This window comes from Pyrgilauda ruficollis, unplaced genomic scaffold (genome assembly GCF_017590135.1).
Source record: "Pyrgilauda ruficollis isolate IOZ18807 unplaced genomic scaffold, ASM1759013v1 scaffold7, whole genome shotgun sequence".
In the NCBI taxonomy this organism is placed as follows: Eukaryota; Metazoa; Chordata; class Aves; order Passeriformes; family Passeridae; genus Pyrgilauda; species Pyrgilauda ruficollis.
Window position 1 is genome coordinate 9,896,744 of NW_024528821.1, and position 13,967 is coordinate 9,910,710.

The 13,967-nt window shown below is 51.1% G+C and overlaps 1 protein-coding gene across 1 annotated transcript; it reads right to left on the bottom strand.

Annotated features, from left to right (window-relative positions):
• Nucleotides 1–1,140: 1,140 nt before the first annotated feature.
• RAB39B (RAB39B, member RAS oncogene family) lies at nucleotides 1,141–9,326 on the bottom strand. Its single transcript, XM_041485305.1, has 2 exons — nucleotides 8,759–9,326; nucleotides 1,141–4,698 (listed from the first exon to the last, which is right to left on the bottom strand). Exons 1-2 carry the CDS (start codon nucleotides 8,971–8,973, stop codon nucleotides 4,272–4,274), a joined length of 642 nt encoding a protein of 213 aa, XP_041341239.1. The 5' UTR covers nucleotides 8,974–9,326; the 3' UTR covers nucleotides 1,141–4,271.
• Nucleotides 9,327–13,967: the final 4,641 nt, after the last annotated feature.

Below are 13,967 nucleotides of genomic sequence, written 5' to 3' on the forward strand. Positions count from 1 at the left end.
CATGAATGTGATGTGTGATTTTCTATGTTTTCCTCCCTTAACTGGGCGTGGGGGGGTGAAAAATTCCGTGGAAGCAGCAGACGTGAAAAGTGTGGCTGCTGGATGCTGGTGTGAATGAAAGGGGGGGTGTGAGTCAGCAGTCTGAATTGGTGACTGAAAGCAAGTGATTTACCAGCACTGTGCCTGTCAAAAAGTGAGCTGCAGGGAAGGGCAGAGAGCAAGCAAGCCCTTAGCACTGGTCAGCAGCGAGTGCCTGGGCTCATCTCTTCCTTCCCCGGGGCGATGCTGTTGTTTCAGTGCCTGTGGCTGCAGCAGAGGAACGTGGAGCCCTGCTGTATTCTGCAACAGGTGTCTGCTACAGCAGCAGGATGTGGCACTGGTCAGGCTGCAGGCTGCTGCTCTCCATTTTCTTTTTCTAGCATCAGCAATCATGGAAAGGCAGCTGCACACACAGCCTGATTTCTATCCCAGTTTTTTCTTCAATTCAATTTCTTCAACAGGCTGTGCTCCCCCCCCACCCCTGGCTGGTCCTAAGGCAGCAATTGCCTGCCTTTGTTGTGCACAACAAAACGACCAGTTAAGCATTTTTGCACAGCAAAAGCAGAACCGAGCAAAATCAGCGTGGTATGCCACTGCCAGGGGACAGGGTGACAGCCTTGGAGCTGAAATGGCTCCTGTGTTCAAAGGGGTCTGGTTCCTGGGGCATGGGAGGTGGCTGTGGCCATCATAACTCGGGGTTTGGCATTTGTGTGTTTGATCTGAGGTAAATAAAAAAGCCCAGAACTCACAGATGAGCTCTGTGACTAATCCCTGCCTGGGTGTGCTGTGCCCTTTGCTGTTGTAGCTGCTGTGCCACCAGACCTGCAGAGGCCTCCTGGAGGGGCCAAGGCTGCAGTGGCTGCAGCTGCTGGCAGCAGGGGCTGGTTCTGTCTAGAGCAGTTGCTCTGGCTTTTCTCAGCAAGGCAGAGTTCAGGTTCTGCAGAGTGAGTGAGGCAGGCCCTGCAGGGAAGGGTGTCCAGTGCCTGTGAGGCAGTGCCTGGGAATGGTGGATCCAGGCCTGGCTGGAATACAGAGCAGGGACAGGGAGCAGGGAACACAGAGAGAATGGGCAAGGAGAAAGGGAAAAAAAAACCACCAAAGTTTCTTTACAAGTTTTGAATTTCACATTATCACGTAGTAACCATTTTGCTAAATACAAGCATGTTTTCAGTCACATACAGACAGCTAAATACAGCATTATTTTCACATTTCGTTACAGTGCATAACAAAGCGAGGACAGTGTAAAGTATGCTTTTATTCTGGAGGTTCTGAGCAAGTTCAGTTTAACATGCAGATTGTTTTTAACATGTGGTAGAGACCACAGAAAGTTAGCTTTTGCTTTTTTTTTCTCTTTTTGTCCTAGAGTATAAGAGCTCCTGACCTTTAGCCTGTGAGAGGTATCACCTTCTGATTTCTCAAAGTCCCTCTAAGTCAAAGCATTAAAACCAGTTGTTAGAAAAGAATTCTTAGCATATCCAATAAGTTCTTCATCTTAGAAAAAACATTCCAAATTTTGTACAGATGAATCTACATTTCCTATATTTTAATAAGCTGTCTAGAAAATGCAAGGAATTAGAAAAAGATGTAGATAATGATTTCTCTATCATTTAATATAACAATTTATTAACTCTAAATAGTTAAGACCGTGTACATTTTCTTCTGTACTTTCCTCTTTAGAATTACAACACTTCTGTATTTAAATTGAAGATTTACTCTGAAGACCAGAATGCACTTACTGGCTTAGGCTTTCTGGAATTTCTCCCTGGGAGCAGTAACGGGGAATGTCCAAAACCTATTGAATAAAATATTGTCTGTCTCATGAAAAGTGATCTTTCCCCTCTGGCCAGGCTCTCACACAGGGAATTACGGAATTTGACTATTGCTAAAATGTCTGATCCAACTCCCAACTGCCCCTCTGTCACACTCTGGCTCTGTGCCCTTGGGGGCTCAGCCAGACACCCCCAGACACACACCTAGTGTCCAACTGGCCCCTGAAAAGCTGAAGCAGCTGCTAGGTGGACTTTCCATGCAGGGAACAAAGAAACTGACCCTTTGGTACTTTTGTCTGTCCCTGCCTTTGTGAAATGCAACTGACTGAGCTGATCTGAGCAAACCCCACACTCTGCCCTGGCAGCTGCCCAGTTCCTGGGGTGCTCCCTGCACCCACCTCTGCTCACCCAGAAACATGTTGCAACGGGCATACTTTTCTTTTTCTTTTTAATCTTCAGGGCACTCAACCACAAGTGCCTGGCATTCAGTGGCCTTCAGCAGGAGGTGTTGGATACTCTCACAGCCCATTCCAGCAGTGACAAGCTCACCAAGCAGTGCCAGGCCACTGCCACCCCCTTCCTGACACTTGCTCCCTGTGCCCTCCCAGCAGGTGCAGGGCTGCTGCTCCCCTGCAGAGCCCAGGACCTGAAATTGTTCCTAGAACACCACAAACAAAAGTGTTCAGGGTTTGGGTTGCTGGGTTGGGCTTGCTGTGGGTTTGGGTTTTTTTTACAGCTTCGATATGGAAACCGCAGGGCTTTTTTTAATACAGACCTGCCCATGTGCTGCTGCAAACTGTGAGAACGGGTTCAGAAGAAGAAACAGTCTGAACTCAACAGCAATCAAGACCTGTATTTCTGTAGACGGGGCAGATTAAAAAGCTGGAACAAATATTTTCTTTTTCTCTACTCAGAGGCCAAAAATAAACACTAGATGCTTCCTGTGGCTTTTACCTAATCCCCCCTCCTGCCCATTGCAGTTTGGTGTATAAAGCTTTCAAACACAAGTAAAGAAGTCACTATAGTTTTGTTTGCTCACTTTCAATAGGCTGAAGTTCCCTAATTTGCTACAGGAGCACAGTCACCCCATTGCACTTCAAAAGCTTGGGTTAAAATTTGGCAGAAGCAAAGCTTTTAAGTGGTGAATGGCATTCCCAGAAAACATCCACCTACATACAGCTTTTGTGACATGGCTGCCATCCCATGATGGCCAGCCTGAGATGGATCCTCTTTTGTCAAACTAAAACATGGAGGAAAACAATTTGAGTGTGTCTTGAGGCTTTCCTTTCCACCTGCTCAGACACTCCTGCTGTGTGTTCCACCTTCCCAGTGCCAGTTCTCTTCCACAGAGGCCAAGACAGAAAATGACACTTTAACAGCAGAAAGTACCAATGGAAGCTGTTGCTTTCAATGCTATTTAATTTCTTTAAGAACTAATCTCACCTTTTAGGATGTCTGATGCACCTGAGTTAAGCTTTTCAAGTTTTTTATTTTGGGTTTCCTTTTTCCCTCCTTCCTTTCCATTCCTCCTTGTGACCTGGCTGGTAAGGTCAGCACAGAGCTGTTACTGAGACAGAAATGGTGTGTCCCACCTGGCTAAAATACCCAGTCTTAAGATGTGACACCTGAGGACATGGTTCTCTCTTTATGCTCTTGATCACTTAGTTCTGCTGGAAAGCCCTGAACTTGGGGTACTTTCAAGGTACTCACCCAGGTAATGAGTAAATGAATAAAAATTGCATTGAATAATCTCTACTGCAGCAGGAGTTACCACTTAAGAGTCTTGGTTCTGCACAGCAAGAAAAATGCTGTTAAGGGAGAAATATTTTAAACTTTAATTACCAATCAAATAGGTACTGTTTTCCTCTTTAAACCCCACAAAATATTCTTTTCTATTGAACTAGGTTCAAGAACATAAGAAAGAAAACTCAGAAGTGTGCATACCATGTCAGTAAACTTCTCCTGTGGAACTGACCTTACGAGGAAATGGTATCTGTGCTGCCTTTAGACCTTCCTGGAAAGAAAGAGCTGACACAAACCAAAATGTCCTCCTGCTTTCTCTCTGCCTGTTTGTCATATCCATCCTGTATCCATCCTGTGGCTCCAAAAGCCAGCAGGAAGCTATGGGTTTACTTAAAAGAGAACATGTACAGTACCCTGGCATGTACCAGCCCATTCAGCTCTGTATACCCTCTCCTGTGTTGTGCAGCCCCTCATTTCTGCTTCCTGTCTCCTTACAACATCCACATGCACCCTCACTCACTCTCCTTCAGGTTTGTAGCCCCCAGTTCTGAAAGGTTATTTGGAACAGAACATTTCTCTCCAGGGTCTGTCCTGGTGTCCAAAACAACGTAGGAGGCTGTTCACAACGGGAGCGTTGCTCTCCCTTCTGCCACACTGAGTTCACTTAGTAAAGAACGTTTGGTTAGTAGAGTTCATCACCACTCGCCTCTCTAGAGGAGCTCAGCACAAGCACCGTCTATCTGATTTCACCACTTCTTCTGAAGAGTGCACTACGTTCGGGACAAACCCGCTCTTTACCCCTTCCCATCCCTCCTGGATTGAGATGTCCCCCCTTTTCACCAGCTCGTATATATCACGAGTCAGATCAGTGAAGGCCTTCTCCACGTTAATGGCATCCCGAGCTGAGGTCTCAATGTACTTCATGCCATAGGCAGCAGCCAGTTTCTCCGCCTCGTGCCTGGTCACCTGCCGCTGTGTGTCAAGGTCACACTTGTGCCCTACCAGAACAAAGACGATCTGGTACGGCTGCACGTGCACCTTGGTCTCCTCCAGCCACTCGTGGACGTTCTGGAAAGACCTGCGGTTTGTAATGTCAAAGAGGAGGAGTCCTCCGACCGAGTTCCTGTAGTAGGCTCTGGTGATGGACCTGCAAGCCAAGGAGCCACAACAGTGTTAACTCACAGCTGTCTGAACATGTGTCCTTTAAGAAAGCAGCATTACCACCACCCTCCTACCCTGCAGAATACAGGGCAAGAGAAAGCCATTCAGGCAATGTCTTAGAACTTCCAGCTTGTGCTCCGTAGAGCTTGTCATTTAAAAGGAAAACTTATTTTGGCTTAAGGATTTCATGCTTGTGTAACTGCCCCACTGATTATGGCTCTCTTCAAAATCCCCCCACCATTTTATTCTCTCATGGATTTCTGTATGTCCCTGGCTGTTCAGTCCCACCCCCCAGCATGTCAGTTCTCTGGACACCTCATCTAACCCACAAGTTTAAAAGCGCTGTGCCAAATCAAAGGATTCAACTGAAACCAAACACCCACTCTCTGACAGCCACATAAAAGCAGGAGGTCAAAGATCTGGAAAGGCTGACCATGGGCCTTTACCATACACCCAGGACCCTGGGATAGGGACATTCACCCATCCCTACAGCTTCTTCCTCTACACAACTGGATTAAAGTGACATTGCAGTGACAGGGCACTGTTACTGACAGTGGCACTGACCAAGAAACAGCAAAATAATACAAGAGCTTCCAAGGAGAATCTGCACTAACACTGGTCATGCTCCTGCCAAATACTGACATTAAATAGTCACCAAAAAGACTCTGGAACTGCAGGCTGGAAAACTAAGTCCATGTCCCACAGCTCTTCCGAGCCAGGCCAGCCCAAGGCAGCCAGAAGCAGCACAGGAAATCAGCAAACTCGGGGTGATGGAGCAAAGCCGAGGCCACGAGGCTAAGCGGAGCTACAGTTCAGTGACTGCTACACAAGGGGAAACCAAGAAGCTCATGAACAGTGGTGTTTCTGCAAGTCATGGATTCACTCTGAATCCAGAAGCAATGATCGATTTCAGTCCCTGGAGGAATTCACACTCAGGCCTGAACTTTCCTTGCTGGAGTAATACAAGCACTGCTGCATTTTTACCCTAGGACAGTCTTTTCTTGGCTATGCAAGACTGTTCTTAGGTGCCATTTGGTCCTGTAGTGTGTGTATCTGTCAAAACTGCCCCAAGAAAGGATGAACTAGAGTTTTCAAGAATCGTTTTATTGACAAACATAGTGATGGGTGAAAATTCACATGCAAAACTGAAGAAAGCCAGAAGCAGGGGAAAAAACATAGCTGGCAATGTTTGGATAATTTCTCCTCTCCAACTGTTTGGCTTAGGGACAATAGTCACTCTGCACATTTGGCACTGAGGGAATTAGATCTGCCTTTTGCTATCTGGCCAGCTGCAAACAGATATTGGCACTTTGAATTCACCCCCACACTGTCACAGACATTTCTGCTTCTCCCTTGTGTTCTGTGCCATCAGCCCTGGCTCCTCCTGCCAGCAACAACAATGCCTCAGGTACTCCTGAAAGACATGATGGGATCTAAGCTGAATGCTGCTTCAAGGTAAAATCAGGTGAAGGTCTCAGTGCCTTTTTTAAAAGCCTTTTCTACAACAATTTTGCTCTGCAGGAGGCAAAGCATATTGCCTTCATGCTGCACATCCCTCCCCAGTTCCCTTCCAAGGTTTCTACCTTCCCTCCTCCTGCCACACACACTGATGCAGGGCAGTACAGGGACTTGCACCTACTTTGGCCAAGTTTTAACACACAGTCTCTTCTGGGAACTGTCCCCTGCCCTGTACCCACGGTGGGGACTCCTGCAGCCAGGGCCATGCCTGTTTGTTTGAGTATTCCCCTCTCAGCCAAGGGAGAGCTGCGGGCTGGAAGGAAACAGCTCTTCTGTAGGTGGTGGGACAGTTCCAGGGAGCGAGGGCTGCACAGGCTTTTGCTTTTGCTGGCATTACACAACATCACATCTCAGACAAGGGAACAGCAGTATCTGAGCAACGAGAGATGGGCAAAACCTGCTGGACCCTGCTCTTCTACAGCTCCAAAGCAGCCTCAGCACTGCCCCAGGCAGCATGTTCTGGGGCCTGGTCAGGCAAAATAGAGTGGCACATGTTTAGCTGTAATTTAAGCCTTGACTGCACAGAAATTGCTACTAATTTATGGAGAGTGAAAGAGCTCACAACAGGGGGTCAGGAAGAGCAAAATTGTAACACAGCTGCTGCTCAGAGAATGCCAAGGTGTTTTCAAAATAACTACAGCGGTTTTGTCCTCGTGGGGCAGCTGTTAAACTATGTAAAGCAGACTGGAAATGCTCAAATCTGAAAATGGGGAGCTCATTCTGACAGATTTCCCTCTTAAGAAATTCCCTGTGCTTGACAAATGACAAAAAAAGTTTTGGGTTTCTGGAGCGTACCTGCTGCATTGTGCCTCTTGCCTATGACAAGTCCAAGGGCTTTGGCTTATTCCAGTAACAGCTAATTCTTGTCTCTGGCCAAGAAACATTCCTTGTAGGAGGAGCCCAAGAGGTGTCTTTGTGGGGTACAATTTGTCACAGGTCTAAGAGTGATTTGAAAGGGATAAACACAAACCAGATTTTACCTTATTTTTTTTTTCACATTTCAGAGTGCACCATAAAGGCCCCTGGGTTTGTTCTGGCTTTTCACACTGGGAATTCAAGTCTGCACTTTGGCAAGGGCATTTCAAAGTTGCACAGTGGGGTTTTCTCACTGTCACTGACCATTCCTGCCCCTTGCACCCTTCCTGCCTTTGCAGGCTGCTGCCCACGGCAGCAGTGCAGCTGCCCTTGCTCTGAAGGTCACCTGCTCATCATGCTGACAACCCGAGTGCTGGGCAGGGTCAGCCCCAGCACCGAGGGCAAGCAGCCTCCAGGGCCATGGACTTCCTAATGTGCAAAGGAAAGGAAATTGAAGCCATCCGACAGCTCCTGCTCTTCACAGCAGCGGCGGAGCAGGGGACAGCACTCAGGTGTGTTTGCTAGAGACCTCAGCCAGAGATCCAAAGCTGGAAGCTGATGCAACTGCAAGCTAAAGCACCTCCTCTCTCAGCAGAATAAAGCAGCAGCTCCTTGCCTGCAAGGCATCAAGGCAGCAGAGGAAAATCCTGTCAGTGGATAAGGACCAACTACTGCACATCCTGGGCCAGATGCCAGGGCCACAGATGCGAGGGAAGGTGGTGAGAGGGGTGGGGTAGGGGAGTCTTCATCTACTGAATGAAACCAAAACATTCCTCAGGCGAGTCATTACAGCACAGAAGTAGAAGCTCTGTGATGCTGCACAGAGATGTGCAACACAGGAAGTGATCCCAAGGGAGCAGGATGGAGGAGTGGATCAGGGTTAAAGACACATGAAAAATACAAGTAAACAGGAGGCCAGGAGCTGTGGGTACACTCACACACCTTCAAAATGAGCGCTGTGAGCAGCACATCTGAGCCCCTTTTTGCCTGGGGCCGAGCCTGCTCCAACCAGGGCTGCTGTTTTTCCCACACAGTCCTGTGGGAAACTTGGCACGGTCCCACATGCTGCCTTTATTTTACTTCATCGAGACTTGGTTACTGTTGCTTACGCTCCCAAATTGCCTGTGCCCATGAAGCGCTCGGCGTGGCGCTCTCCAGAAAGCACCTGTCATCCCTGCACAGCCACAGCCAAAGCCTCGTCCCGACCTTTCTCTGTCCTACGGAGAGCTGAGCTCTGCTGTCGCAGCAGAGCACCAAAACGCGTATTCCACTGCGTTTGGCGAGCCTCAGCCTAAGTGTTCGCCTGGGAAACATCCTGGCCACTGCCTCCGCACGGGGGGAAGCAGGCGCTTTCCCTGCCAGCTGCATCCTCTGATGCAAGGACACCTCCAGGCTGGAAAAACGCGGACCCAGCGCTGCCTCGGGCCTCGCATCCCTCCCCAGCGGCAGCGGGGCCGCTCCTCGACATCCACACCTGCACATCCCGCACACCTGCCTGCGGCCATTTGCGGTGGTCCCAGGGATGGGGGGAAGGATGCGGGGGGGATGGGGGGCACAAAAGGTGCCAATTTGACTCTTCTTTGTCTCATTTCCACACGCCTCACCCGGCCGCGGGCCCCCCGCCCAAGCCGGGGCCGGGCCCGCATCCCCCGGCCCCGCACCGCGGGTCTCACCGGAACCGCTCCTGCCCGGCCGTGTCCCAGATCTGCAGCTTGATCCTCTTGCCAGGCTCGATCTCCACCAGCCTGGAGAAGAAATCCACGCCCACGGTGGGGTCGGAGATCTGGGCGAAGCGCCCCTCGGTGAAGCGGCGGATGAGGCAGGACTTGCCCACGGTGGAGTCGCCGATGACGATCAGGCGGAACTGGTAGAGCCAGATGGCCTCCATGCTGCTGCCGCCGGCCCCTCAGCGCCCGCCCGCCGCCGCGCCGCCCATGCCCGGCCCGCGGGCCCGGGGGCCGCCCCACGCGGGCCCGGGGCGCCCCGGAGCCGCCGAGCTGGCGCTGGAGCCCGGCCGCGAGTCTCTCCCCGCTGCCGCGGAGCCCGCGCTCGCCCCGCCGGAGCCGGAGAGCGGGATGCGGGATGCGGGATGGGGATGCGGGATGGAGATGCGGGATGGGGATGCGGGATGGGGATGCGGGATGGGGATGCGGGCTGCAGGCGCGGCCGGCGCGGGTGCCGGTGATGCAATGGCGGCCGCGGTACCGCACTGCCGGGAGGAGCCGCCAGCCCCGGAACGCGGCGGTGCGGGAGCCGGGCGGGGCGGGGCGGGGCGGGACCGTGCGGGGCGGCCGGGGAGCCCGGGCCGGGCCGAGCGGGGCCGGAGGGATCCCGGGACCGGGAGAAGCTGTGCTGAGCCCATGGCCCATGGGGAGAGCTCATCTTCTTCAGCGCTCCGCCAAGGGGAAGGGGGAGTCCAGCAAGGTGCGCAACACCTTCCTGTGTTTTAAACCAGACTCATTTCTGGAGAGATTCAGGCTCCTCACTGCTGCATTGGGGGCTCCATTCCCATTGAAATCTACCGGAGGAGCCGAGTGCTCCTGGCACTTCTGGAGAGCCTCTGCACCACCCCAGGGTCACCTGCACCGCACCAGCCTGTCTGGAAAGGGACAATGGTGACAGGAGGCGTCTCACTCAGGAAACCCAACAAGTACACATGCTCACACATACCTGTGTGTCTGTATACATATATATATGTGTGTGTGTGTGTGTGTGTGTGTGTATATATATATATAGTGTGTACAGTGTCAAAAATGAGTAATTACGGACATGAAATACCCAGCAACTTCAATACCGCAAGCCTTAAATCCATTTTCCCTCACCTTGCTGGAGTGGGTTCCGGGCTCGGCAGGGGGAAGCGCGGTGTTCAGGAGCCCGAGTGGCCGTGAGCACCTAACGGCGCAAGCACAGACAGCTCGGACTGCCCGGCCCAGCTTTGCCAGCCTGTCCCACACAGGGAGTGTCACAGCACACAGCCCTGGCTCTGTGGGATATGGAGACTTTGAACATCTACTTTTAAATCTCTTGCCAGAGCAGAGTTTTGATTTCTGGAAGGGAAAATTGGCATGTATATTATTCAAATCAGTGAGTGAAATGTCTGTATTCAGTCGGACACAGGAAGGAGGAACATTGACACTTCAAAAAAAGTATTAATTTGTTGGTGGGTTTTTTAAAAATAAAGATTGTTTCATTAAAAGCTCCTCCTTCATGACCACTGTTGAAATAAATGCATTGAGAGTGGCTGTTGTATTCATTAGGTCCTCAGAAAAAGGACATTTATATAGGCATGAGACAGTTAACCTCCATGTAAATTGGACTAGGACATTAGAGAGACCATTTCAAGTCTTGAAGAATAAATGGCAAGGAACTTTTTCAATATTCTTTGAAATATAATCTATTTATTAAAAAATAACAACCCCAAAAGGTCCTACTTGAACGTACCTCAGAACAGGAAAGAAAATTGATGAAGCAATCTACACAACAACAGCAACAGCGCTACAGAAAAATATTAAACCTATAAATCCAAGTTAGTGGTACATTAACCAGTGACTCATTGCCAGCAAGGCTTTGTGGGGATCTGGTGCACTTTACAGAATGATTTCTGAGTACTCCCTGCCCATTAGTTGAAGCCCACAACCAATTGTGGTTTCTCTTCACTGTTTTTCCCTCCTCCCCATGTGCTCGCACACACAGTTGCCCCATTCCCTTTCTTCCACAGGTCTGGCCGTGCTCAGGCAGGCACAGGGCTCTCACCCTGTGAGTCACCCACCACAGCATCTCCAGGAGCAGCTCTGACCCACTGACCGTGGACATTTCCTGGCGTGACCTTTGACAAGGAGCAGCCAGAGCACTGTGGCTCGCAGGGCTGTGTGGAGCTGAGGAGAGCACCAGGGTGCCCAGCAGATCCTGTCGTAGCTAGAGGAACTCCTGAAGCATCAGGCACCTGTCTTCCCCAGCAAATCAACTCACAGGACCCCGTGATGCAGACACTATGCTCATCTTCTGTGAACACATGCATAAAGATGAACACCCACTGCGTGACTAAGCAGCACGGTACTAATTAGCAGCAATGAGAAGGTAGGAGCAAATGAGATTCCTGGGAGAGCCTTTGTTCTGGTGCTGTTGTAGAAAATGGAAAATCTGGTGTCTGGGAGACAGTAACCCAGATCTGATGCAAAATGAGGTTTGTTGGCTGAGGTCAGGACGGCAGGTGCTGCTGAGACACCGTGAGAGTGCGAGCACTGATGGCAGCACCGGGAGCAGCCCACTTGGCTGATGGCAGCTCCAGACTGGGGACAGCCCCTCACTGCTCCTTCCCGTGGCCCTGGGGGCAATTCCAGAGAAGCCCTTTCCCCTCAGAGCTGGGGAGAGCTGCCTGAGAACCACCTGAGACAGTGAGGGCAGGGCTGATCCCAGAGCTCTCTTCCCTGCTGGCACACCTGTGGGGCTCCGGCAGGGTCCAGTCCAGCAGGGGAACCACGCTGGGAAGCCAAGGGGAGCTCTCGTGTAGGCAGTGCTGCCCTACACCCTGTGCTGGCTACAGCAGACACGGGTCACAGCCCTGCCCAAGGGCTCTGTGCACGCCAGGTGACAAACATCCACACATCAGCCACTGCAGCTAGTATTTCTTATTTAGTAAATTTATTTTAAGGTATAAAAGCTGAGACAAAATGAGGCAAAGGCTGGAGAATGACTCCGTTGCTACCCTGTGCTCTCTGTAGTCTGTATCCCAGAGGGATTATATTCACTCCCTTTTGGTGTTGGATGATGAAGTTCCAAGCAGATACTGGGGCTCTCTGCAAGCCCTGTTCCTCATTCTGGTGGATGGTGATTGCTGTGCAGGAACTCCTCCTGGCCCCTGACCAGCAGTCCCTGTGGCTGGGGTGGGATGGTCTGGAGGCAGACAACTCCTCTTAGGCAGGAACTCTGCTGTGAGAAACACAACAGAGAAGGTGCTGAGCCGTGGTCAGGGATGTCTCAGAGCCAGACACCCTCCTGGAGCTCAGGAGGCAATTCACAAAGGCACTTCACAGAATCATGGAATGGTTTGGGTTGGAAGGGAATCTCAGTTCCAATGCCAGCCATGTCCAGGGCCACCTTCCACTAGACCAGGTTGCTCAAAGGCCCATCCAACCTGGCCTTGGCTGGATTCTCTCTAAATAGGTAGTATTCCCTCTAAGTATGTTTGTGTTCAGCTGTAGCTTAGCTTTCCTCTCAAACCATTGCCCTTTACAGGGCAGCTGGAGGCTGAAGCCATCTCCAAGCCCAAGGCTGCACTGCAAGGAGCAGAGCGCATCAGCACTGCACACACCATACAATTTTAATGCCCTTTCAGTTTCCAAGGATACAAAAAACAATCAATCAGCCGCAATCCCTCGCTGCGGGTCTGGAGCTCTGTGAGGCAGCTCTGTGCCCCAGCCTGGGACAGTGCAGGGATCACATCACACTGGTGAGCTGGAGCACCCACATCCCCACGCTGTCATCCCTGGCCCTTGCAGGTGTTGTATCCCAGCCACATGCACAATGGAGCTGCTCATTGTTGCAGAGATAAACTGCACCAAGCAGAGCCCTGAGTCCCGCCACAGCCAAACAGGACAGAGACCAGAGACTGAAAACAGTCACGGGCCACACACCAGGGTGATGGGAGTGCTGAGAGCAGGGCTGGGAACCACACAGAGCAAACAATTTATTAGCTAGTTCTAAAAAACATCTCTGTTAAATTAGGCCTGTCCAGATGTGACATGGAGACAGATTGCACTGATGACAGGGATGTGATTGCACCCGTGACCTATGGCTGAGTGTGCTGCTGTAAAACCCAGGACAGAGGGAAGGTATTAAGGTGAATTAGTGTTTATTATTTATACGGTGCCCACAGTTAGTCAGGGTGGTGCAGACAAGCGTAAAGTCAAGGGCACCACACAGTGCTCTGGAACTGACAGCCCAGCTGACAGCAGGCACTGGGAGCATAATTTAGGACTTTGCGATGAGGTGACAGCCTTACAGCCTCCAGCAGCAGTAGCAGAAGGGGAGAGCAGGCAGGGCTGAGTGCCAGGAGGCGCATGGTGTAGCCTCTGTCCCACCTTGGCTTTTGTGCCTTTTGGAGAGGTGGAGTTCTCTGGCAAACTGGCAGGCTCCGTCCCCAGGAAACCTGTCTGTTCTCCCTCCCCAAAAAGCCCCCTGTCAGCAAAATGCTTCTAGTGCACGAGGGAGTGAGCACTGCCCACCCAGGCAGTTCCAGGCATGCTGGCTGGGGCTCCAGGGCTGGCATCCTGCAGAGCTACCGTGGTTCCCCAGTGTCACAAAACAAAACAAAAGCAGTAGAGCAGACTCAGGCTTGATAAAGAGAGTCCTGGCTGAGTGATGCTGGCTGTTCCATTAATGGGCCCCCATCAATATAGGAACCCATTACCTAAATGGCTCTCTTACTCTAGGTGCCCAGGCTCCTTCTGTACCCAGCTGAGAGAGGCCGGAACATCTTGAGAGCTATTTAGCCCACTCAGCTTGATGGGAAGAACAATCCTCCAGCAGCACTTCTCTCTCCCTTGGCCGCAGAGGAACAAAGGGCCCAGCACGGAGTAGCTTCAGACAGCTTCAATTGCCCCCTCCCCTGAGCAGGAGGCTCTGCTCCTCACAAGGAGCTTAACAATGGCACAGAGACAGCAAATCCAGCCAGGATCCATGACAGTGGGAGAAAGTGAAAGAGAAGCAAATGCAGAGAAACTTCAGAAATAACCAGGGAATCCTCTTGAGTTAGTAGCAGTGCTCCAGGGCAGTGTTGGCATTTGCTTTGCAGCCAGAATGGACAGGGAGGATTGAACTCTCATACGGTGTGACCCCTTGGGTGGACCTGTACAGAGGATGAGGCTGTCCCCAATCCCTGCC